This window comes from Myxocyprinus asiaticus, chromosome 3, assembly GCF_019703515.2.
Source record: "Myxocyprinus asiaticus isolate MX2 ecotype Aquarium Trade chromosome 3, UBuf_Myxa_2, whole genome shotgun sequence".
In the NCBI taxonomy this organism is placed as follows: Eukaryota; Metazoa; Chordata; class Actinopteri; order Cypriniformes; family Catostomidae; genus Myxocyprinus; species Myxocyprinus asiaticus.
In genome coordinates this window covers 65,772,090-65,799,755 of record NC_059346.1, presented here as the reverse complement: position 1 = coordinate 65,799,755, position 27,666 = coordinate 65,772,090, and the positions used below count along the sequence as shown (strand labels likewise).

The 27,666-nt window shown below is 39.6% G+C and overlaps 1 protein-coding gene across 1 annotated transcript; it reads left to right on the top strand.

Moving 5' to 3' along the window:
* The first annotated feature begins 4,474 nt into the window (after positions 1–4,474).
* LOC127422697 (ATP-dependent RNA helicase DQX1-like) lies at positions 4,475–27,666 on the top strand. Its single transcript, XM_051666452.1, has 12 exons — positions 4,475–4,706; positions 9,582–9,950; positions 11,911–12,104; positions 12,332–12,713; positions 13,446–13,736; positions 13,815–13,914; positions 14,967–15,125; positions 20,232–20,423; positions 20,626–20,751; positions 21,144–21,334; positions 26,201–26,391; positions 26,588–27,666. The coding sequence occupies exons 2-12, from the start codon at positions 9,654–9,656 to the stop codon at positions 26,772–26,774; spliced, it is 2,310 nt and encodes a 769-aa protein (XP_051522412.1). The 5' UTR covers positions 4,475–4,706; positions 9,582–9,653; the 3' UTR covers positions 26,775–27,666.

Here is a 27,666-nt window from a genome sequence, read left to right as displayed (position 1 = left end):
ATCTGTGCCAGAGACACAACAAAAGTGATTATACAACACAAGACACCAGAGTTAGTCCTTCAACATACACAGATACTGGGAAGAAAAAAAGCAGTACTTACTGTGCTAATGCTGAAATTGACAGATAATGAAATGATAGCTTTTACAATGTCCATTTTTATGCTGTTAGGAGACTCTTTTATACCTCTTTGCTCTCTTTACTGCGTGACATTATCACATTATTACGTGTTAGCTTCAATCAGCAGCCATAATCATTTAAATGTTAATGATGTGACCTGATTAGGCCAGAGCACTGGTCACTACATCGTCCAGTAACAGTGATGTGCATCATTAGCAGCTCGTGATCAGGCATACGATCAGACAGATGTGAAACAGCTGAATTAACAGAATCTCAGTTTAAAAGCAGAGGAATCTGGGAAGTGGTTATGTGAAACTTTAAGCTTCATGCATTGGCTATAATGGAACCAGTCTTGCTTAGATTACTTGTGAAATGCAATCCAGTAATGATTACAAATTACAAGACTAAAATGGATAGCAATTACATAATCTTTAAGACTTTAATCTTTGTTCATTTTAGGTAATCTAATATGATTAGGCCTACTCACTGCATGTTTTGATGAAAATCTGATCATTCATTTTAAAAGTAAACGTTAGTCAACATGTAATCAAACAGCAACTCTCTTTTTATCAGTCGCCGAGTAAAACAAAAGGTTCTTCAATGTTAATGACATAATTTTGTAACATGTTTTGATTTCATGCTGAATTTAAAAGCTTTCTCGTGTCCTGGCTTAATATGTGGAGTCAACCCTAATTGATCCATTTGTAGATTGATGTGTAAATGCTTTACTAACAGATCCCAGGTAGTTAGGATCCATGATCAAACCTCGTATTCACTTTGAACACAGGCGTCCTCCAAGGCTCACAACTCAGCCCTCTGCTGTTCACGCTAATGTGTCATCAGGCAGATTGTGTCATTACAGACATTAACTGCCTGTCATATTCTTGACCACACGACACATTTTCTGATCACTGGTGTCAGCTGAGACTGAATAATGAGTGCTAAAGTGATTTGACTGTAGGGTCACTCGCTAACTACCAAACTGTCAAATTGAACACATCCTCTCTGCTTCTTAATAACTTTCAAATTAAAATTAGCCTGTAATAAGTCACATATCCCATTGATTTAATCTAATCATATCATTATTAACCAGGTCAAAATGGACAGACGTTTTCTTTAGCCACTCTGATAGAAAGTCACATGCTGCTTTTACAAAATGGAACAGACTGCATTGTTAGTTGATCATTTTAATAAAGCACTTGTAGCAGCTGAAACCCAAGATATTGTGTTTTCATTTAGCTCTAGCTGTTTAAGGGAATGAAAATATAAGAAGATACTCTGGAAATTGTTGGTGTGATTTTCTGAATGACTGCGAGGGAATTTATGGTCATAAAATATCTCTGTTTTAATCAACAACAGGCTCTTTTATTTATTTTTATATATATTTTTTTTTTCGGACAGTTATACAAATGTTTTACTTTACTTTATACACAACCACGTGTAGTAGGTGAGTGAATAGGTGTCATGAAAGTAATGTTTCTTTGAAATGTATATAACCAGTTTATCAATTTTTGTTCAATATCAGTGAAATCTGTGGCTCTTTTCTGCCTTTTCAAAAACACCTGTAAGTTCTGCATTTGGTAAAAAAAGTTGCTTAACTTCTGCATGCAGGTTATTTATGTGGCAAAATGTAATAACAATCTTATAGGAATATTCCGGGTTCAATACAAGTTAAGCTCAATGGACAGCATTTGTGGCATGATGTTGATTACCACAAAAAAATTTCCATTCGTCCCTCCTTTAAAAAAAAGCACAAATGTGTGTTCCAGTGAGACACTTACAATGGAAGTCAATGGGGTCAATCTGCAAACATTAAAATACTCACTGTTTCAAAAGTATAAGACACTGACTATCACCCCTGGAGTCACGAGTTCGAATCCAGGGTGTGCTGAGTGACTCCAGCCAGGTCACCTAAGCAACATGGGGTAACCTCCTCGTGGTCACTATAAGTAGGTTTGCTCTCAGTGGGGCGCGTGGTGGATGGTGTGAAGCCTCTACGCGGTAATGTGCTCAACAAGCCACATGATAAGATGCGCGGATTGATGGTCTCAGACGTGGAGGCAACTGAGATTCATCCTCCACCACCCGGATTGAGGCGAGTCACAACACTACCATGAGGACTTAGAGCGCATTGGGAATTGGGTATTCCAAATTGGGGAGAAAAGAGGAGGGGAAAAAAATAAATAAATAAAAAATGCATAAGACACAAGACATAAACAATATGTGTGTCAACATGATTTTACTGTGATAAAATCACTTACTAACCATATCTGTGGAAAGTTATGGCCAATTTTATGCCTTTGTTGCCGTGACAATGTAATATCAACAAACCTTAAAATTTTGAAAATGTACATCTCAAATAATACATAAGTTTTAACAAGAATTCATGTACAATAAGTGCTTTTATAAAATTATAAGCTTCACATTTCTGTCTTCTTTTTTTTTTTTTTTTTTAAGCAAAGGAGGGACGAGTCTAAATTATTTTTTGTGGTAATCAACATTATGTTTCAAATGCTGTCGACTGAGATTAACTTGTATTGAATACAGAATTTTTCTTTAATTATGGGATAGATTAGTCCTGTTGTTGCCTAAAAAGCAACAAGTATGTACATTTTGTAATAATAATGTAAAAGCCCAGCACTGTGGATTTGTTTCAGCTATAAATCTGAAGTTTCACACATATGTACTTCTTCTCATGGAGAACAAATCTGCCTTCTGCACCCATGACATCATATGTAACCCACAAAAGGTTACATGCAGGCAGAGAGAGTTTCACTGAGCGTTTTGAGGATTAAAATCATAAGAGATGATGACATAGCCTGTATTTTCTTGTTTTGCATTATGAGTTTTATCTTTAAACTGCTTGTTTTGTGTAATGTTTTGGATGTTCAAATGTTTCTATTAGCTCAGTTTAATATCCAGAGTCGGTTATGAGTAATCTGTTGTTCCTGAAGAGTGTAAACACTGCGACTCTGTGACACTTTCAAAACATTGCTCTGTTTGATTGAGTGGCACGACATGTCAACCAATAGTGTGAATTTGGAGCAGGGCTATTTGTTTGTCTGATCAGATGAGGGGCAGGACAGAAGAGTGGTTTAGGAAACCTGTTTAGAAATCAATAATTCACTGGCTATAGGCTAACACAGGACTACCTCAAAGCTACAGAAAGTATCCCTTCCCTATTTGATTCTTTAATTGAACATTTGAAATGAATATGACGTGGAATTTCCCTCAGTCTTCTATACGAATGGTTAGTGTATACTTACATTTGTATAATGAGTAAATATCACTTTCACTTAAATCAAGGTGCCGTAGACTAGACTCTAAACATGGCCTTATGAATGTGATGAGCTCTTTACTACTAGATTCATCATTGAATAAATAACCATAATGACAGAAATACAGAAGAAAGAAATACTGAAGCTGGCATTTAAGAGCAGAAACGTTTGGAGTACATACAAAAATAAAACAGACGAGGGACAGTTTCCTCTAAAAGACTGGGACTGGTTTCCATTGATTTATTTTTCCCATTGCAGACTGGTTTCTATTGTATCTACTTAAATATTTACTACAGAGATAGTAATGATAAGTATTTGTAATTTTTTTAGATTAATAATTTTGAAATAAACCTTGTTTGTTTTGTTATTAAATAAAAATGTGTTGGGCACATAGTGTAAAAATGTATAATTCAAACCCAACATTACAGGTGGTTTAAACATTTCAGTTTGTAATACATTTATCTTGACATGAGTAAATGACCTCCCATACAAAAGCAATGGGAACATCACATATTATATTGAGATGGTTTTGGATCAGTTGTATTTCCCCCATAAAGTAGGTATCTGCGTCCTCTTTTACACTTTTGTAATGTCTTATTATTGAATAAACAGTCACTAATTTGGCAATTTGTTTGATTTTCTTTTACATTTCTTTCTATATTTTGATTTGCTTTATAATATATATATATATATATATATATATATATATATATATATATATATATATATATATATATAGTAACTACATTATTTTCCACTATTTATTTATTTTGTTCATTAATTTGCTCTTTTGATTGCTCGTTCATTCCTTTTGTTTGTTGTTGTTCTTTGTTTTCTCGATTGTGCTTTCATTCATTTATTTATTTAGTTATGTTGTTTCGCAGTACAGTCAAAGGTTTCGGCTGCACCTGTACGCGCTGAGCGAAATCCTACTGAGCTCCCTATCTAGACAGCATATCTGGCGACGTAGCACGTGTCGCGTAGTCTTTGTGGACATCAGGGGCCTGTGACGCCCTAGAGTGCTGTCTAGTGAGGCGGCGCATGAGGATTTGAGACGCGGCCGCGTGAGGTGAGTCGCGGTGGGGCTTCATCATGGCGGCGGAGTTTCGCTCTCTGTCCATTAAATATCGTCAACAGTCATGAATTATATCATTTAAACGGCGTCTTTATCCGCTGAAGGACATTATATCACATTTACTGTCATCGCGGGTGTTGTTTGTGGATTTTATACAGTGACAGTGGACCTCTCTTGTTTGATTTATTTCACTTGGTTTCTCCTCGGGATAGTGTGACAGTGAAATGTGTTTCAGGTAAATATGATTTTCCTCATTGTCCTGTTGTTGTTGTCGTTTTATGTTGTCGTGTTTATTCGGTGTGTTGTCTGATCTCTGACAGTCAGCTGATGCACGACGATCATTGTTGAGATTTAAAGGAAACACGTCTGAATTTCACAATCGCATTTCATTTAAAATAATCAAATGGTCTAATATGTACTTATTCGTTTTTGTATACTGTGTTTGGACGAATATGTATGTATGGTATGTAAACTGTAAATAACGTAAATAAATACTCATATTGTTAGGGCTCGCACGTGCTTTATCCTGCTGTTTGTCTGTTGTTGTTGTTGTTGTTGTTGTTGTTGTTGTTGTTGTTGTTGTTGTTGAGCTTTAATCTGACCTCAATATCACTGGCACACTATATACACTCATATTACACACATAGCTCTACTGTAATGGATCTTTAAATTGAGTTATTGTACAATATCAATAGTTGTATCATTTATAATATTTGAATATTTTATTAAAACAGTGAAGCAAAATCATTGATGGTTTGATGATCCCTGGTGATGTCACAACACTGACATGAGTTGTTTCATGATGTCCTTATATTTCCAGCAGGTAATACCCAGATGGGATGCTGTAGAGGGAATAATCACATATAATCACCTTGACTCCCAACCTCTGAGCATAACTTTAACTCTAGCCAAGAGTTTCATCTGTTTTATTTGTAGAGAGTCAGCTGGTCAGTCCCTCCCAAACACAAGATAGAATTAACCAAATTAACGTCCTTTGTTGAAACTCAGTTCCTCGCAGGCGTCTGCAGGTTGCAGGTTATCCTGAGGATTTTTAAATGATCATTTCTTGTGTTTCAGATATGTGATTTTTCTATTCATTTACTATTAAATTGCATCCATGTTCTGATCAGACACATTCTTACTAAACTGACTGGCGAGACAGGGCAGGTATTGTGTAAGTGGCAGAACTGATAGTATGAAGATAACTCTTATGTAACCCACACGCTGCGCGTGTGCGCGCGCGTTGAACAGGACAGTCGTGTGCATCTCCACTTCTTTGCACTCGTCATGACAGTTCTGTCCAGGCCTACAGATATGTTCTGAAGCATTGTTTGTAAGGGCCGTGTCTCAGAACAGACCTGTATCATGCCTGTGCAATATTGCGAGATACCTCAGGACATGTGCTGGATTCCTGACGTGTAGAATTACACAGAGTTCAGCTGCTGTTCAGACTGAATTCTTCACTATGTAAATTGTGAGACAGGCTTAATTTCCATGAGCACCCACAGGAAAGGAAAATGCAAATTATATCTCTTTTATATCTCAGTGGTGTCTCCCAGACAGCAAACAGATTAAATAGCAAGCAATTTGAAGCTTTTGCTGAATGATCAGAGCTATGATATTCGCATAAATCTCTTACTGTATGTCAACAATTGAGCCGTAACATTTTCATCTGGTCAGGTTTAATAAGTAGTAAAAATGGTGTTCCTTAGTTCAAGAGCAATGGATGCATCTCCCAGTGATAAAACATTGTTTTGTTGCCTCAACAGTACTGTTTTACCTTAAACTTACATATGTAAAATGTACTAACTCATGTCACTAAATGATGCGTCAATAATGTGGTGCTCTGTTTTTTTATTTTATTTTATTATTATTTTTATTCAAAAATACATGAAAATGCAATTTACAGTATTGACGCTGACTACCACCCCTGGAGTCGTGAGTTTGCTGAGTGACTCCAGCCAGGTCTCCTAAGCAACCAAATTGGCCCGGTTGCTAGGGAGTGTAGAGTAACATGGGGTAACCTCCTCGTGGTCACGATTAGTGGTTCTTGCTCTCAGTGGGGCGAGTGGTAAGTTGTTCATGGATCGTGGAGAGTAGCATGAGCCTCCACATGCTGTGAGTCTCCACGGTGTCATGCGCAACGAGTCACGTGATAAGATGCGTGGATTGACGGTCTCAGAAGCGGAGGCAACTGAGACTTGTCCTCCGCCACCCGGATTGAGGTGAGTAACCGCGCCACCATGAGGACCTACTAAGTAGTGGGAATTGGGCATTCCAAATTGGGAGAAAAGGGGATAAAAAATAAATAAATATATATAAATGCAATTTACATAAAACAGTTACTTAAATACCCTTAATTTCTCAGTTCAAAGTAATTTTGATATTTTTACTGGGGTTTAAAGTAAAACATGGCATGTGGTGTAACTATCCAGAGACAGTATAAAAAAAAATAAAAAAAAAGCTGAATGTTTTGAAAAAAGAAATGTTGCCACGAGTAGTGCAGAATAATATTTGTTATTTTCTCTTTAAAAAAAATAAGCAATTTTAAATTTTATTGTAAAATATCATAAATATTTGGAAACATTTTGTCAACCAAATCAAAGTCATGTGGTGTAACCAACATGTAGGTAGCCATTTTTTTAAATATTATTATTATTATTATTTGAAAAAACTATTAAATAGAGAGGACCCCTTTAGACCCTAAATACTATGAGTAAAATTTAAAAACATATATATATATATTTTTACTTTTATTTATTTTTGAAAGACATATTTTGTTTGTGTCATCTGGGGTAACCCTGAGAAAACATCTTTATGTTCTTGATTCAAAAATTCATGACATTTGTAACAAATATTTTGATTAAGTTGTGTACACTTTCATGTATTCAAGGTGCAACCAAAGTAATTTGATACCTTTCACTTGATGGTTACACCACATTACATTTTTAAAGTCATTATATAAAATTATTGCAGAAAATGCTATAAATGTTTTTTAAAACTTTGTGAAACCAACATGGACTCAAAGATTACATCTATGAACTTGACACATGTGTTTTAAAATACACCAATCATCCACAACATTAAAACCACCTGCCTAATATCATGTAGGTCCCCCTCGTGCTGCCAAAACAGCTTTGAACGGCCGAGGCATTGACTCTACAAGACCCCTGAAGGTGTCCTGTGGTATCTGGCATCAAGACATTAGCAGCAGATCCTTCAAGTCCTGTAAGTTGCGAGGTGGGGCCTCCATGGATCGGACTTGTTGGTCCAGCACATCCCATAGATCAGTGGTTCTCAATTTGTTTGGGACAACGCCCCCCTTTGAAACTAGAAAAACAATTTTACTCTAGAATTGTTTTTTTTTTTTTATAAAAATTATAATTGCAAGGATTCATACCTATGAATGGAAATAAGCTTCAGAAGTCTCTATAAAATGTTTTTTTTTTAAATCCTCATCCAGTAATAATAAATGACTGTGATTGTAGCATCCTAGCCAGTGCTGAAAAAAGTATCATGTGACAGTGCCATCTATGAGCTGTTTCGGTAGCGGTCAGGACCTCTGGACAATTATTAACACCTGATTAATGATACTGATAAACTTAAATAAAAACATACCTTTCCACCATCAATTGCTCACCCTCGTCATTTAAAATCAGTATTATTTTTTCATCCGTGAAACACAAGGTTGAGGGATGAGAGGATTGTGTTTGTGGCTGTCCAAGCTCTGAAAGCACACATCAAAGCACCTTAAAATCATCCATAACACTCGTGCCTTAGATCTCAATTCTTCTGAAGTCATACAGTGTGTCGTATGAGGAAAAGACCGAAATTGAAGTGTTAATTCACCTCGTCACTCATCTGAAATTGGCGCACACGCAAGAATAACCTTGTTTACATGAGCGCACCTGACATCAACGCTTTGGGTGTTCAAGAGCTGCGCACGCAGGATGCGCTGTGGTGCCAGGCTAAAGTTTAAAGGCAGAGGAATGTAAATTGCGCACATCGATTCTTATGTGTATTTTCACTATTTTTGTTGAATGTGTGAAAGTGAACTTGAAAGATTTTTGGACGAGTCAGTCTTCCACGCCCCCCTTGCAATACCTCCGAGCCCCCCCCACGGGGTGCGCCCCACACTTTGAGAACCACTGCCATAGATGCTCAATCGGATTGAGATCTTGGGAATTTGGACGCCAAGTAAACACCTTGATCTCTTTGTCATGTTCCTCAAACCATTCCTGAACAACTTTCGCATTGTGGCAGGGTGCATTATCCTGCTGAAAGAATCCACTGCCATCAGGGAATACCGTTGCCATGAAGGGGTGTACGTGGTCTGCAACAATCTTTAGGTAGGTGGCACGTGTCAAAGTAACATCCACATGAATGCCAGGACCCAAGGTTTCCCAGCAGAACATTGCCCAGAGCATCACACTCCCTCCGCCGGCCTGCCTTCTTCCCATAGTGCATCCTGCTGCCATCTCTTCCACAGGTAAACGACACACACGGCTGTTCACATGATCTAAAAGAAAACGTGATTCATCAGACCATGCCACCTTCTTCCATTGCTCCTTGGTACAGTTCTGACGCTCACATGCCCATTGTAGGCACTTTCGGCGGTGGACAGGGGTCAGCATGGGCACTCTGACCGGTCCCATACATAGCAAGCTGCGATGCACTGTGTGTTCTGACACCTTTCTATCATGTCCTGCATTAAGTTTTTCAGCCATTTGTGCTACAGTAGCTCTATTGGTAGGAACTAACCACTGCATACCGGGAACACCCCACAAGACCTGCCGTTTTGGAGATGCTCTGACCCAGTCATCTAGCCATCACAATTTGGCCCTTGTCAAGGTCGCTCAGATCCTTACGCTTGTCCATTTTTCCTGCTTCCAACACATGAAATTCAAGAACTGACTGTTCACTTGCTGCCTAATATATCACACCTTGACAGGTGCCATTGAAATGATATAATCAATGTTATTCACTTCACCTGTCAGTGGTTTTAATGTTGTGGCTGATCAGAGTAGATTTTTAAAAGATTTCTAATATTGATCATGTTAGACAACCGTATTTGTTAATGATGCATTTCCTGTTGATTTGATCTATGCAGGTAGTTGTAATCAGTGGTGTTCCGCAGGGCTCTGTCATCAGCTCGTCCAAGTTTCACCTGGCTGCAGTCAGGATGTCCTCCACAGTGGTCCCCAAACCTTCTTCTGCTCTCTCAGGCCTGGACAACCTCTCCATCTCATCCCTGCTGTCAGGAGACCTGGAGGAGGACAGTGAAAGAGAGGACGGTGATCTGGCTGACCTGGAAGTGAACCCGTACGATGGGCTGCCGTACTCCTCGCGCTACTACAGTCTGCTGGAGGAGAGGAAGCAGCTGGCCGTGTTGAGTATGAAGTTCAGTCTGTTGGAGCACATGGAGTCTCACAGTATGATCGTTCTGAGCGCAGACGGAGGAACTGGGAAGAGCACGCAGGTGATGAAACTAAGTGAACTAAGTTTTTATTTTAATAAAAGCTAGTTATTATTCTCTAATTACAATGTTATTACATTCTGTGGCAGCCTTTTGATTACAACAGAAAATAATTTTTACTCTCTTGTACTTCAGTTTGTACAAAAAATAAAAATTGCATTAGTAGTAATTAGGGGCAAACTGGGAAGAAAATTCGGCCCGGGATTTTACATAGAAACTGGCCCAAAAGTTGTTGAGTTGCGTTGCTGTCCTTTCTGCATATCGCTGCCCCCTCCCGCATATCGCTGTGCCATTTTGTGGTGCATTCTGCATTCTGCCGGCCCACTGGGAAAAATCCCGGTTCTCCCAATGGCCAGTCCGCCACTAGTAGTAATGTATTTTCAATGCACATCTCAGGGGGAAAGCAGTGGGAAAAACTTTAATATACACTGTGTAGAAAGCCACAAGACTGAAAAATTATGAATGATAACTGATTAGTGGGATAAAACGTTTGCACAAGAAGACCAAAGACCAGGGAAATCACTCAACTATCAATAAAGCACTATTTACATCATGGATCGTGGAACGCATCAAAACAAGGAGCGATAATTTGAATCCAGCAGACCATTACATTTCACATACAGAGATAGACATGTCGCACATTACGCAAACTCACTTGTGCTCTCTAAATGATAATAATGCATGTTTCCTGTTGTGGAAACCACCCACGGCAAAGGCAGGTTCAATTTTCTTGTTTAATACCAGTCCTTTGACTGCACAAAAGCACCAATGTGGATTAAAAAAAAAACTCGATTTTTATTTTTTTGCAAAAAAGGTTAAGCGCATCAAAATGTTTACCTGTATAGCTAATGGAAATGGAAATTATTGATAACTTTTCACAAGTGTTGTAACACTATTTTATTTTTTTACTTTCTCACATAAATCCTTTGTCGATACATCAAATTTAGTCAAAAACTAATTTTTGTCAAGGAAAAAAAGGAATTAACGCAAAAAATTTAGTGTCACATGAATGAATTTACTACACATCTGTCCACACAACAAACAGCATAGCAGAGAGGAACACTTGGACTGATGAGAAGACTCGAGTTTTCCTCAATTTCATTAAAGACAACAACATTTATTATTGGTTGATTACCTTGTAAGATTCCTGCAGCATTCATTTGAAAAGTGCATTTCGACTGTGCTGGATGTAGAGAGAGTGGGGATGGAGGGGAGCACCTGAGGGGAAGAAACCGGATGGGCCTCTGATGTGCTGGCATCCTCCAAAACTGCACCAGAACTCGATGTTGAAGTGTTGGTAGAGTTCACTGAACTTGTGGGATTAATATATCTTGTCTGCTTACCCTTAAAGTAGTCCAGAAATGGTTGATGTCTCTTCATATTGTGCTCCCGAAATTAATTGTGCACGACAATTGTAAAGCTAGACCGTCACCGTAGTTTTAGCGTCTTGGTGCAGTCTAGAGAAAATGTGCGCTGGTGATTGGTTCATTTTTAGTCAATTAAAAATGTTGTTGTATTGGGCACATCAGTCACTCAAAACCAGAAGTGCATCCACTTTTTAAAATTTAGACAGCTTTCAACTTTACAGCTCAAATAACACACATTTATTCTGGAGAATTCATGTAAGTGCTAAAAAATACATGCTTCACATTTCTGCTTTTAAACCCTTGAGTGCACTTGCCCCAGAGACTTGTATTGTAAGTGCTTTAGTTTAAACACGATTTTGGTTTGTTTTTACATACTAAGGGAAATGTAGCCACAGTTATTTTCTGTGATTTGCGACTGAAGGCCACAGATCCTCTTTAAAGAGCTAAACTTGTGTTGAATGCAGAACATTAGTTTCAAGCTCAGGGCTGGTAACCCATTTCTGGTTAGATCCCTGCAAGAAGGGAGCCACAAGCCATCACTATTCTATTCTATTCTAGCACACATTTTGTAACATGTCTCTCTCTGGTGTGTGTAGGTTCCTCAGTGGTGTGTGGAGTATGCACTGTCTCACGAGTTCTCTCAGGGTTTAGTATGCTGTTGTCAGCCATACGCTGCGGCCGCCTGCAGTCTTGCGCTCAGAGTAGCAGATGAGATGGACTTGAGTTTGGGGTTAGAGGTCGGCTACAGGGTCCCACATGAAGACGGCTGCACTCCTGACACTATACTACGGTACGACGTCAGATGATGTTTGATACACAGCTTTCCATCATCATCTTTCTTTGGGTCTTTAATGTTTTATTAGTGCTGTTTGCTAAGTCAAGTATCACTATTATTATTGCTCAGTGTTAGTGATTTGAACAACCCCATAACCCTACATATTTACCAGTAAACAACTCCCCAGATCACCCTAGCAAATACATAAAAAGGTCTGCTTCACATGTGATTCACTCCTACAGGTTTGTGACAGACTCTCTACTGCTAGAGGAAATGATGTCAGATCCTCTGCTGAGGCAGTACAGTGTTCTGGTCATCGATGAAGCTCAGGAGCGAACGGTAGCGACTGACGTGCTGTTGGGTCTGTTGCGTGATGTGTGTCGTCAGCGCTCTGATCTGAGGGTGGTGGTCCTCACTGCACCGGCCGTTGCTCAAACCTTCACCGGGTTCCTGGGAGAGAATGTCCCTCACCTGAGCATCCCCTCAGAAACAAAGACACTGGAAATTCTGTACCGAGAGCCGCCGACAGCACGCAGTCTGACCACTGCTTCCTGTCAGATGATCCTGGATCTGCACCGCAGGGGGGGGGGAGGCGACATACTCGTGTTTCTGCCCAGTGTGCAGGTATACACTTATTAGACATAGACAGATAATTTTGAGTAAATGACTCAGTGTAATTGTGATTTCATGATAGCTTCAGATAATATAATAGCTCACAATAGCTGTATAACACACACATACATACACACATTTTGACTCCCCTTTTGTCAACAGTGTCACACCTTTTATCAGTCCCTTGAGCAAACTGACCTAATTTCTGCTGGAGAATCTCAGAGAGAAAACTGAAAATGAAATCGGTCCATTCAGAACTGTATTTCTTTGTGTTGTTTGAGTGTAAGACAGAGGTGAGAGAACTGGTCACAGGCAGATGTGTGTTTTCATGTCTTCGGACACACCTGCAGTGATCACTGTACAGTCACCACACCCTATACAGACATCACATGACTTTATGTTGTGTATAAAACTGACACTTGCTTTATAGCTTTACTGGAGCACATTTACCTGTTAGACTAAGTTAAAGTTCATGCAGCTGAAGAGTTCGACCAATAAAAATACTGGAGGTTTTGCTCAGCAGAACACAATACGGACACTAAATTCATACATCATACAAAACTGTATTGTGATGGTGTTATTGGTTTCCAACTTCATTGACTAGTAAATGTGTTACCACTAGTAAACAGTTACATATGCTGTAACTGTTATTTTCTAATTTTACGTCAATCCTTATATTTCAGGTTTAGGTAAATATATACGTTATACACTGAATGTTTGCTCTGCCTTCTCTGTGCGTGTCAGGAGATCAATGAGTGTTGTGTAGTGTTGGAGAAAGAGTGTGTGGCTCTGAGCGCTCATCTGGGGTCGCTGCGAGTCATTTCTCTCCACACTGGAAGCGGAGCTTCGTCACAGCAGGTTTATGACTCTGAGAGCGCTGAAGACAAACATCAGGACAAGGAGGCGGCTGGTCTCGAGGTGTCTGGCGCTCCATCTCTCAGGCGAAGGGTCATCCTCACTGATGTGTTAGGAGAAGCTTCATTCTCACTCAACAACATCCGATATGTCATCGACAGCGGTGTTCACCTCAAGACTGTGAGTTATTCGACAACACTAACTCAAACTTCTGTCATTCTGTCTGAAACATCTCAACACTCTCCCTGATCTCCACAGATCTACAGTCCTCAAATTAGAGCTGATTCTCACATTCAGAGACCAATCAGTAAACAGCAGGCCGACACACGAGCAGAAAGGGTTAACAGTAAACTGCCAGGTGAGTAAATCATATTATTAAAGGAATAGCTCTCTAGAAATTAAAGCTCTGTCATCATTTACTCACCCTCATGTTTTTCCAAACCCAAATGACTTTATTTTTTCTGTGGATGCAGAATGCAGAATCTTAACGCTGCTCTTTTTTCCATATAATGAAAGCAAACAGTGACCAGGGGCTGTCAAGCTCCAGAAAAGAGGAAAAGCCTAAAAAAACTATAATAAAAAGAAGTCCAAACAACTTGTCCACTAGACTTTTCAATCACATTTTTCAATAAAACTGCTCAATGAGGACTTTAAGAGATTTAAGACATTAAAGACATTACAGCATCATTTTCTGTAAAGCTTCTTTGAAACTTGTGAGGAACAGACCCAAATGTGAATCAAAATTCACTGAAAATCTTCCTATTCACTGTAGCTTAGGCCACGTCCACACTAATACGTTTTCATTTGAAAACGCATCATTTTCTCTACATTTTGGCCTTCTGTCCATGTCTTCGCATTTTAGTGTGGACGGGGAAGATGGAGATAACTGAAAACGATGACGTATTTGTTGTCATGTGACAGTCATGTGATCCATTCAACCCAAAACAATCAAGATGGCGGCCCACATTGTAGTGATGTTATTGTGCCTGTTATTCACTTTGAGAGCATTGTTAAAGATAAATGTTACTTTGAACAACCTTCACATTGCATTCCTTTATAGGCGATGCAAAATTTACTCAGAATTGCTGTCCAACGTCGAAACATGAGGACAACATTTAAAACATTCAAATGTATCTGGATTAATGTGGACGTAGCCTTACAAATCTAATTTGCATTTGCATATTCAAACATGCCACGTAAAGACACAACACGTTTGTATGATAAAGTCCCCTTTTTTTTTGGTTGTATGAGAAAGAGCACTCTGGACATTCTGCAATATTTCTTTCTTAAAAAAAATATTTTCATTTTTTGGGTGAACTATCCCTTCAATGTACCCGATATGTATGAGTCTGAATGTTGTTTCTACAGTCTGTCAGTCATTATGGATGTTGTATTTGTTTTCTGCTGTAGGTGTGTGTTTTCGCCTGTACTCTCAGTCATTCTATGAAGAGGGAATGTCTGAATGTCGCTGTCCGGCTGTGACAGAAGCAAACCTCAGCCATCTGGTGCTGCTGCTCAAGAGACTGGACATCGCTGACATGGGACAGTGCAAATTTCTGGACCGGCCAGGTGAGAATTCTCTCCTGTCATACTGACTGGTGCTGAACTCGCTCTGGAAAAGTCAGAGTTTAGACTATCAGTATAAAGTCTTTGTATCTTATTCTGTCGTAGATCCACCAGCTTAGACTCACTGGCCAATACAGTGACTTGTTCTTGTTTGGAAGAATGTATATCAGTCTCCTAAATCTCTAGATGGGATCACAAAGCTGTAGATGTGAACCTGAAGCTCTGAATGTGATCCTGAAGCTCAAGATTTTATCTCGAAGCACTAGATGTGATTCTGAAGCTCTGAATTTGATCACAAAGCTCTAAATGTGATATGTGATCACAAAGTTCTAGATGTGATACTGAAGCTCTAGATGTGATCCTGAAGCTTCAGGTGTTATCTTAAAGCTTTAGATGTGATAACATAGCTATAAATATGATCTTGAAGCTCTTGGTTTGATCACAAAATAATAGATGTTATCCTGAAGCTCTAGATGTGATTCTGAAGCTCTAAATTTGATCACAAAGTTCTAAAAGTGATCCTGAAGCTCTAGGTGTGATCGCAAAATGCTGTATGTTATCTTGAAGCATTAGATGTAATTTTTTACCCTGAAGCTCTAGATATGATCCTTAAGCTCTAAATGTAATATGTGATCACAAAGGTCTAGATAATAACAAATAATAAATGTTTTTTTTATTTATATAGTGCCTTTCTGGGTACTCATGGTCACTTTACAATTCATAGAGACACAATGACAGAGATAACAAAGTTATACACATTTCACACAACAATATCACATAGAGTAACAACTAAAGAAGAGATATATTTTTAGTTGGATTTTGAATTCTTGTAGGGTCGTGAGGTTGTGAAGTGAAAGAGGAATGGGGTTCCATAATGAGGGTGCAGAGATACAGAAAGCCCTGCCACCAAAGGATGAAAGCTTGAACCGTGGTACCAGTAGTAGGCTAGAATCCGTGGACCAAAGTGAGCGAGCTGGAGTGTATGGATGAATGAGATTAGAAATGTATGGAGGACCAAACCATGTATCGCTTTAAAAGTGATGAGGAGTATCTTGTATTGAATGCGGTAGTGAACTGGCAGCCAGTGTAGGCTATGAAGAATAGGCGTGATATGAGAACATTTATTTGAGTGAGTGAGGACCCGAGCTGCAGAGTTTTGGATGTATTGGAGCTTATGTATTGTCTTTTTAGGCAGGCCATAGAAAAGTGAATTGCAGTAATCGATTCAGGAAGTGAAGACGTGAACTAGGGTCTCTGCATCCTTGAAATCTAATATGTGACGAAGCTGAGCAATATGATGGTGATGGAAGAAAGCTGATTTAGTGAGTGAGGAAATATGAAGGAAGGAAGGAGAGAGAAGAATCAAAGATAATACCTAGATTTTTAACAGCAGAGGGTTCAACTAGGATGCCAGCAATGTTGACAGGTTGTGAAGATAGGTGTGATGTGAGGCGTGATGGACCTATTAATAATAAATCTGTTTGATCAGTGTTAAGTGAGAGAAAGTTACCAGTCATCCAAGCATTAATATCTTCAAGACATACTGATATGGAGTCAGCAGGAATAGAAGCAGTGGGTTTAAAACTAATGTAGAGCTGAGTATCATCAGCATAACAATGGAAGTTGAAACAATGTTGGTGAATGATATAGCCAAGCAGATGCATGTAGCTAATGAAGAGTAGTGGTCTGAGCACCAAACCCTGTGGGACCCCCATGTATAACAGAAGCAGTAGTGGACTTGGACTGACGAATAAACACGTAGTGTTGACGGTCAGATAGGTATGATGTGAACCAGGAGAGGGCAGTGCCAGTAATACTGATAGCAGATAGACATGAGATAAGTGTACTGTGAGAGATTATGTTGAACGCAGAGCTAAGATCTAACAAAATCAGAATGCTGACATAGCCGGAGTTAGCGGCTACGAGAAGGTCATTTACAGTTCTAAGGAGAGCGGTTTTGGTACTGTGCCGAGGGCGGAAACCAGATTGAAAACATTCAAAAGGGTTATGTGAGGATAGATAAGATTGCAGTTGCGTGGCTACAGCGTTCTCTAACAGCTTTGACAGAAATAGCAAATTAGAGATTGGACGGAAGTTGTTCAAATCTGAGGGGTCTAGACCTGGCCTTTTTAGGACTGGGGTGACAGCCGCAGACTTTAGCTCCAGTGGAACCACACCAAAGGAAAGCAATTATAAATAGCTTTGATTTTATTTTGGAAAAAGTGGAGAAATGACTCACAGAGCTCAGGTGAATCAGAATGAGATGTGGCAGGAGGGTTAGTGAGTTTTCTAACTGTTGAAAATAGAGGATGCATTATTAATGAGAGCAGAGAAGAAGGTTGAGCAGGCAGTGTTTAGCGCCAATTTGTATGACTTCATATGGTCAATGTAGGTAGCTAGGTGTACAGATAAACCTGTTTTCTTATAGTGGCGCTCTAAGCGGCAGCCAGTAGCTTTCATGGCATGAAACACAGGTGTAAACCAGGGTGATGTGTGTGTGGAAGGGACAAGTCTGGACTTAAGGGGGGCATGTATATCAAGGGCTGTAGAAATAGATCTATTATAGCTGAGGAGGATATCAGAGGGACTGGTATGTTCAGTAGCATCAGTGAGATGTTTGGACCAATGCCAAAAAGAGAATAGGATTAATGGATTTGATATTACAGTATGTTATACTGGATTTAAACCTAGGTCTAGGGAGAGGTAATTCATAGTTGAATTCAATGAAAATAGGTCAGAGATTCCCATTTGAGACCCACATACAGCGACATTGCTTAGTCCAGTTGTACAGACTAAATCAAGAGTATGGCCTTTAGAGTGTGTGGGAAAATCAACATGCTGTACAAAGCTGAAACAATCCAACACTGACATGAACTCATGAGCAGCAGCACAATCAATATCAACATGTATGTTAAAATCACCAAGTAGTAATACAGAGGTAGGCATGGCAGATACAAGAGTTAACAGTACATTTAATTCACTAAAGAAATTGGACAGTGGTTTGGGTGGATGGTATAAGAGAGCCACATGCAGCAGAGAGGGACCAAAGATTTTGAAGACTAGATATTCAAAGGTAACAGTTTAATGAAAGTCAATAATCTTGGATCGCAAGCTGCATCGATGGACAGCGGCCAGGTCACCGCCCCTTGACGTCAGACGGGGTTTGCCAAATAGCTGAAGCCGGGTGGAGTAAGCAGATTAAGATGAAATTAATCCTTAGAAGTTTGCCATGTCTCGGTGAGAAATAAAATACCCAGGTTTTTTTCAGATAGTATAGTAGATGTGATACTGAAGCTCTAGATGTGATGCTAAAGTACTAGGTGTGATTTAAAAGTTCTAGATTTGATAATGAAGCAACTCTAGATCTGATCCTGAAGCATTAGGTGTGATCACAAAACACTAGATGTGACCCTGAAACTGTAGATGTGAACACAAGCAGTAGATGTGATACTGAAGCACTAGATGTGATCCTGAAGTTCTAGGTGTGATCCTGAACTCTAGATGTAATTTGTGACCCTGAAGCTCTAGATGTGATCCTAAAGTTCTAGGTGTGATCTTAAAGCTCTAGATGTGGTAGCGAAGCTCTAGATGTGATTCTGAAGCTCAAGGTGTGATCACAAAACACTAGATGTGATTTTTGATCCTGAAATCCAAGGTGTGATCTTAAAGCTTTAGATGTGAGCCTGAAGCTCTAGATGTGATACGTGACCCTGAAGCTCTACTTGTGATCCTAAAGCTCTATATGTGATAAGTGACCACAAAGCTCTAGTTGTGATCACAAAGCTCTCGATGTGATCCTGTAGCTCTAAAATGTGATGTTGAAGCTCCATATGTGATCCTGAAGCTTTAGATATGATATGTGACCCTGAAGCTGTGGATGTGAACACAAAGCTCTAGATGTGAACCTGAAAATCTAGATGTGATCCTAAAGCTCTGAATTTGATCACAAAGATCTATATGTGACACTTAAGCTCTGTATGTGATATGTGATCACAAAGTTCTAGATGTGATCCTGTAGCTCTAAAAATGTGATCTTGAAGCTCTAGATGTGATCTAGATGTGACATGTGACCCTGAAGCTGTAAATGTGAACACAAAGCTCTAGATGTGATATTGAAGCTCTAGATGTGATATTGAAGCTCTAGGTGTGACCCTGAAGTTCTAGGTGTGACCCTGAAGCTCTAGATTTGACCCTGAAGCTCTAGATGGGACCCTGAAGCTCTATATATGATCCTAAAGCTCTGTATGTGATATCTGATCACAAAGCTCTAGATGTAATCCTGAAGTTCTAGGTGTGATCTTGAAGCTCTAGATGTGATATGTGACCCTGAAGCTCTACTTGTGATCCCAAAGCTCTATATGTGATGTGAAGCTTTAGATGTGATATGTGATCCTGAAGCTGTGGGAACACAAAGCTCTAGATATGAAACTGAAGCTCTAGATGTGATTCTGAAGCTCTGAATATAATCAAAGCTCTAGATGTGATCCTTTAGCTCTAAAAATTTGATCTTGAAGCTCTAGATGTGATCTAGATGTGACATGTGATACTGAAGCTCTAGATGTGATCCTGAAGTTCTAGGTGTGTTCTTGAAGCTCTAGATATGATCCTGAAGTTCTAAGTGTGATCTTGAAGCTCTAGATGTGATCCTGAAGTTCTAGGTGTGATCTTGAAGCTCTAGATGTGATCCTGAAGCTCTATATATGATCCTAAATCTCTGTATGTGATATCTGATCACAAAGCTCAAGATGTGATCGTGAAGTTCTAGGTGTGATCTTGAAGCTCTAGATTTGACCCTAAAGCTCTGTATGTGATCACAAAGCTCTAGACGTGATCCTGAATTTCTAGGTGTGATCTTGAAGCTTCAGATTTGACCGTGAAGCTCTAGATGTGATCCTGAAGTTCTAGATGTGATATCTGATCCTAAGTTTTAGGTGTGATCTTAAAGCTCTAGAGGTAATCCTGAAGCTCTCTATGCGATTCCAAAGCTCTAGATGTGATCCCGAAGCTCTAGATGTGATCCTGAAGCTCTAGATGTAATCTTGAAGCTCTAGATATGATCATATAATCCATTTATTTGATCCTAATGATAGTGTATGTTTGTTTGTGTAGCTCCTGAAGCACTCATGCAGGCTCTGGAGGATCTGGATTATTTAGCAGCTCTTGATGATGATGGGAATCTTTCAGAAGTAGGAATCATCATGTCTGAACTTCCTCTGGAACCTCTGTTAGCTAAAGCTCTGATCGCATCCTGTGAATTTGACTGTGTCAGTGAACTCCTCACCATTGCTGCCATGCTGACTGGTAAACAACAGCTTTCATCTTTCATAAAAAACATATATCTTTGATTAGTTTGATTATGTCTCACTATAGACAAATTATTTCCAGAAACATTGTTTTTTTATAATTGATACTGTCTTTGGTAAAATCAGACAGGTGCATATAAAGTATTCTGAGATGATGTGTCCTCCAGTGATTGTAATGTTTCTTTGACGTTTGTTTGCAGCTCCTCCATGTTTTTTACCTCCTCCAGCAAATAAAGAGGAGGCGGCAGCAACTCACAGACACCCCTTGCTGCATCCAGAAGGAGATCACATGACCCTCATTAATGTCTATAATGCCTATGTGCAGCGTGAGTACATGTCTGTCATACTAAATCTGTTTAATCACTGATGTTGTTGAGCTGATGCATTGTAAATAATTATCAAACCTTGTAAATGAGACAGTTTTATGGCTTGAAATGCTGTTTAGCCTCATATAAATATTAGGCCTCATTGTAATTTCTGAAATCAATAAAAATCACTATATACAAAAAATAGTAGTTGATATACTAATGAAGACAAATAGTTTGTCAAACTACTATAGTTCTAATGAAGCAGTTCAAATAAACATCGAGCTCTCTATCTTTAAGCATTCCCATTCATCTTAATGACAGTGGCCCGACTGGCACATGTAGCCCAGTATGTTTATATGACCTGAGGAACATTTTCTTTATTGAGCTGAGAGTTTGTGTTTCACAAACAGATAATGAAGATGAAATCTGGTGCAGGACAAACTTCTTAAACGTCTCTGCGTTACGATTGGCTGTAGTAATAAGGGCGGAGCTACTGGAGGTGATGCAGCGAATCGAGTTGCCTGTGTCTCCACCCGCCTTTGGTTGCCAGGACAACAGCACCAATATAAAGAGAGCTCTGATCTCAGGGTTCTTCTTAAAGGTAAACACAATCAGTTAGGAACAAGTATTTCCTTAAAAAGTACTTTATTCATGATTGCTGGTAAATCATATTTTCAACAACAGCCATTCGATTGGATTATAATTCTTGGTTGAAAATGACTGAACGTTTCTTCATTATGATGTTTCTTTGTTATATCATGATGGCGCCGCGGATGGCCACCTCGGTGTGGAGCGCTTCTTTTGTTTTGTTGTTTTTGTTTGTTTGTCCTGTGTTTAGTAATCTTTTTCCAGTCCGTTTTACCAGATAAGAACTGCTGAACATTCGACAGCATATACCAGTCAATCTTTTGCCGGATTTTGAATATTCAGACGTTTTGTTTGACATTTAAGTCGGAGACAAGCAGGCGCGCTGGTCAAGCTGGTCGGTGGGGCTTTCGAACAATGCTGCCGAGCATTCATCTTGCAAATCTCCGCTCTCTTCCTAACAAAACAGACGAACTACGTCTCCTCACCCGCACAAACAAGGACTTTTCAACCTGTGCTGCCTTGTGCTTCACAGAAACCTGGCTGAGTGAAGCCATTCTGGACAGCGCGTTACATCTGCCGGGCTTTCAGCTGTTTAGAGCGGATCGCATCGCAGAGTTAACGGGGAAAACAAGAGGCGGTGGAACATGCTTTTACATCAATGAAAGTTGGTGTACAGATGTAACAACGTTAAAGAGGATGTGCTGTCCTAATTTGGAAGCGCTCTTTATTAACTGTAAGCCCTTCTACTCGGCGCGGGAGTTTTCTTCTTTTATTCTGGTGAGTGTGTATATCGCGCCAAACGCGTGTTTGAACACAGCGCTGCAACAGCTGGCTGATCAGATCACAGACATGGAACAACAATACCCAGACTCGGTTATTATTATTCTTGGGGATTTTAACAAAGCAAACCTCACACGTGAACTGCTCGAATACAAACAGCACATTACATGCCCCACCAGAGACAGAAATATACTGGATCATTGTTACACAACAATAAAGGATGCATATCGCTCTGTTCCTAGAGCAACTTTGGGACTATCTGATCATCTTCTTCCAACCTACAGACAGAAATTAAAATCTGCTAAGCCTGTAGTAAGGACTATAAAGGGATGGACCAACGAAGCAGAGCTGGAACTACAAGCCTGCTTTGACTGCTCTGATTGGAGTGTTTTTGAGGCTGCAGTTATAGACCTGGATGAGCACACAGATACTGTTACATCATATATTATTTATATATATTATTTATATATAAATATTATTTATATATATTATTTAACATTTAACAATGATAAACCATGGTTTACAGTGGAACTCAGGCAGCTTCATCAGGCCAAAGAGGATGCTTACAGAGTTGGGGATAAAGTCTTGTACAATCAGGCCAGGAACACACTGAATAAGGGAATCAGAGTGGCTAAAAGAAGATACTCTGAGAAGCTGAAAAACAAGTTTTCAGCTAACGACCCTGCATCAGTGTGGAGTGGCATGAAACAACTCACAAATTACAGGACTCCTGTCCCCAACCCTGTGGTGGACCAACAACTGGCTGACGACCTGAATGTGTTCTACTGTAGATTTGAAAGGCCCAATCTCACACCCCACACCCACTCTGACCTTCACTTCACACAAACACCAACACCTCCTGCAACCCCCCTCCTCCCCCCTCCTGCTACTCAACCTGCACTTAAGATTTGTGAAGATGATGTGAGCCACGTCTTTCAAAAACAAAGAATAAGGAAAGCACAGGGCCCAGATTGCGTTTCACCTGCATGTCTTAGATCCTGTGCTAACCAGCTGGCCCCCATCTTCACACAGATCTTCAATAGATCACTGGAGCAGTGTGAAGTCCCATGCTGCTTCAAACATTCCACTATCATCGCCATCCCAAAGAAACCAAAAATTACAGGACTTAATGACTACAGACCTGTCGCCCTGACGTCTGTGGTCATGAAGTCATTTGAGAGACTGGTGTTGGCCCACCTGAAGGACATCACTGGACCCTTTCTAGATCCCCTTCAATGTGCTTATCGAGCAAACAGGTCTGTGGATGATGCAGTCAACATGGGATTGCATCATATCCTGCAACATCTGGACAGACCAGAGACATATGCAAGGTTCCTTTTTGTGGACTTCAGTTCGGCTTTCAACACCATCATCCCAGCTATTCTCCGGACTAAATTACGCCAACTCTCTGTTCCCATGTCTATCTGTCAGTGGATTACCAGTTTTCTGACGGACAGGCAGCAGCTTGTGAGACAGGGGGAACACACTTCCAGCACCTGTACAATCAGCACTGGTGCCCCCCAGGGATGTGTGCTCCTCCCACTACTCTTCTCCCTCTACACCGACGACTGCATCGCCAAGGACCCCTCTGTCAAGCTCCTGAAGTTTGCAGATGACACCACTGTCATCGGCCTCATCCGAGATGATGATGAGTCTGCATACAGAAGGGAGTTTAAACAGCTGGCTGTCTGGTGCAGTCAAAACAACCTTGAGCTGAACACGATCAAAACAGTGGAAATGATTGTGGACTTTAGGAGGAACACCCCAACACTGTCCCCACTCACCATTCTAAACAGCACTTTGGCAGCAGTGGAGTCATTCAGGTTCCTGGGCACTACCATCTCACAGGACCTTAAAAAAATCACTCTGGACCCCATTCACCCTGCCCACTACCTTTTTGAACTGTTGCCTTCTGGCCGACACTTCAGAGCTCTGAGCACCAGAACCATCAGGCATAGGAACAGTTTTTTTCCCCCAGGCTATCCGTCTTATGAACAGTTAAAACTGCCCCTTTGAGCAATAATTAATGTGCAATACACAGCTTAGTCTTTTTATATTATCCAACACATCCTATCTTCTGCCATTACATTCCCTTGCACTGTACATAACCGATTTGTATTTTGGTGTGTATGTATATATATATATATATATATATATATATATATATATATATATATATATATTCATGTACGTGTGTGTGTGTGTGTATATGTATGTATGTATATATGTGTATGTATGTATTTGTGTGTGTATATATATATATATATATATATATATATATATATATATATATATATATGTATATATGTATTGTCTATTGTGTACTCTATATATACTTTTTATATATATATACAGGTGCTGGTCATATAATTAGAATATCATCAAAAAGTTGATTTATTTCACTAATTCCATTCAAAAAGTGAAACTTGTATATTATATTCATTCATTACACACAGACTGATATATTTCAAATGTTTATTTCTTTTAATTTTGATGATTATAACTGACAACTAAGGAAAATCCCAAATTCAGTATCTCAGAAAATTAGAATATTGTGAAAAGGTTCAATATTGAAGACACCTGGTGCCACACTCTAATCAGCTAATTAACTCAAAACACCTGCAAAGGCCTTTAAATGGTCTCTCAGTCTAGTTCTGTACGCTACACAATCATGGGGAAGACTGCTGACTTGACAGTTGTCCAAAAGACGACCATTGACACGTTGCACAAGGAGGGCAAGACACAAAAGGTCATTGCAAAAGAGGCTGGCTGTTCACAGAGCTCTGTGTCCAAGCACATTAATAGAGAGGCGAAGGGAAGGAAAAGATGTGGTAGAAAAAAGTGTACAAGCAATAGGGATAACCGCACTCTGGAGAGGATTGTGAAACAAAACCCATTCAAAAATGTGGGGGAGATTCACAAAGAGTGGACTGCAACTGGAGTCAGTGCTTCAAGAACCACTACGCACAGACGTATGCAAGACATGGGTTTCAGCTGTCGCATTCCTTGTGTCAAGCCACTCTTGAACAACAGACAGCGTCAGAAGCGTCTCGCCTGGGCTAAAGACAAAAAGGACTGGACTGCTGCTGAGTGGTCCAAAGTTATGTTCTCTGATGAAAGTAAATCTTGCATTTCCTTTGGAAATCAGGGTCCCAAAGTCTGGAGGAAGAGAGGAGAGGCACACAATCCACGTTGCTTGAGGTCCAGTGTAAAGTTTCCACAGTCAGTGATGGTTTGGGGTGTTTTCTGAGGTCCAAGGTCAACGCAGCCGTATACCAGGAAGTTTTAGAGCACTTCATGCTTCCTGCTGCTGACCAACTTTATGGAGATGCAGATTTCATTTTCCAACAGGACTTGGCACCTGCACACAGTGCCAAAGCAACCAGTATCTGGTTTAAGGACCATGGTATCCCTGTTCTTAATTGGCCAGCAAACTCGCCTGACCTTAACCCCATAGAAAATCTATGGGGTATTGTGAAGAGGAAGATGCGATATGCCAGACCCAACAATGCAGAAGAACTGAAGGCCACTATCAGAGCAACCTGGGCTCTCATAACACCTGAGCAGTGCCACAGACTGATCGACTCCATGCCACGCCGCATTGCTGCAGTAATTCAGGCAAAAGGAGCACCAACTAAGTATTGAGTGCTGTACATGCTCATACTTTTCATGTTCATACTTTTCAGTTGGCCAAGATTTCTAAAAATCCTTTCTTTGTATTGGTCTTAAGTAATATTCAAATTTTCTGAGATACTGAATTTGGGATTTTCCTTAGTTGTCAGTTATAATCATCAAAATTAAAAGAAATAAACATTTGAAATATATCAGTCTGTGTGTAATGAATGAATATAATATACAAGTTTCACTTTTTGAATGGAATTAGTGAATTAAATCAACTTTTTGATGATATTCTAATTATATGACCAGCACCTGTATATATATATTTTATTATTATTCAATTTTAATTATTTTTTAAAAGTCTTGTTTCTGTTTTTGTATTGTTGTTTACTGGAAGCTCCTGTCACCAAGACAAATTCCTTGTATGTGTAAGCATACTTGGCAATAAATCTCATTCTGATTCATTATGTTTGATCTCCAGGTTGCTCATGATGTTGATGGTTTAGGAAACTATCTGCTGCTCACTCACCATCATGTAGCTCACCTCCACGCGTTCTCATCATACCTGTGTCGCTGTCCACGGCCCAACCTGCCAAACTGGGTCCTTTACCACGATTTCACCATCTCCCACGACAACTGCATCTGTGTCGTATCTGAGATTCACCCTCAAATGTGAGTCTGTCTTACACGTTACCTTGCTTTCAAAGACGTTTAGGAGCTATTCTCTGATTTAATCCCTGCTGGCCAAGCTGCTGTTTAGCTCGTTTAGCTGGTCTCCTAACCAGCCTGACCTGTGTAAACCATCTTGGTGGCAGTTTGTTTCAGCAGGGATAACACACATTTCATCATCGTCCTCGGGTTTTTGCAGGTTGGTGGAACTGGCTCCTCAGTACTATCTAGGGAATCTTCCGCCGAGTGAAGGTCGAGATCTTCTGATGGAGCTCAGACAGAGTTTATTTCCTCCAGAAGATCAGGAGAACACAAACTCTCTGGAGAAAAGCCATGAAGCAGAAGCTCATGATCAGTATAGCACGGAGATGTGTGTCATACACTGAGCAACAGAACATTTGAAGATTATATTGCAGTAAGTGAAACACACGCGATCTGCACATCCAGCAGCTTTGTCTTGTACAATGAACTCTAGATGAGACGTCTGAGATCAACAGCCTCAATGAATCTAACATGGGTCAGGCCCACTTTCCTTTCTATATTTGAAGTGCTATAAAATATATATATATATTTATAAATATTTTTAATAGTGATGTAACGGAATGTTTCTGAATCAATTAAGGGGAACACAATATCAGCCCTTCTAGAACCAACCCAATGAAGTTAAATAGGAGTTATTCTGTTGAAATGACATGGCTGTGTGAAAAATTGTATTTTTAAATTCATCTTCATTGGACATTTACTGACAGAACACAATTTGATAATCAATGCGTTGAACCTTAATTGATGGATTTTTGTAAATCTGACGACAGATTATCAATGATCAACACTGAATTTTTAGGGTTTGTATGAATCCTCCGATGGAAACATGATTCTGTTTGTGTGGTTTAAGAGGTTGTTTGGACTGTTTACTCATTGTCATTTGTTTTGTAATTTTTCTTAATCTTGTTGCACCGTCTCTCCCAAAAAACCCACTGTAATTTCTGTGCGTAAACTGTGCGTACAAATACCTGATTTTAATACAGTGGAAAATGTTCAGACTTATTAAAAGTTGTGGGGCATCCATTTGCATTTTTTATTTTAATTCATGCATTTAAGTTCATGCCTCAATGCTTATTTCACCCCTACCTTTATAAACGCCAGAGAAAGAAAATGTATAGTTATGTATAATCTACTTTTCCCAGGATGGAAACGAGGTAAAACACATATACTTGTGAATACTGGATTGCAAAACATGTTGGTCCCTGTATTTAGTGACTAACACTTGTGCTTGAATCA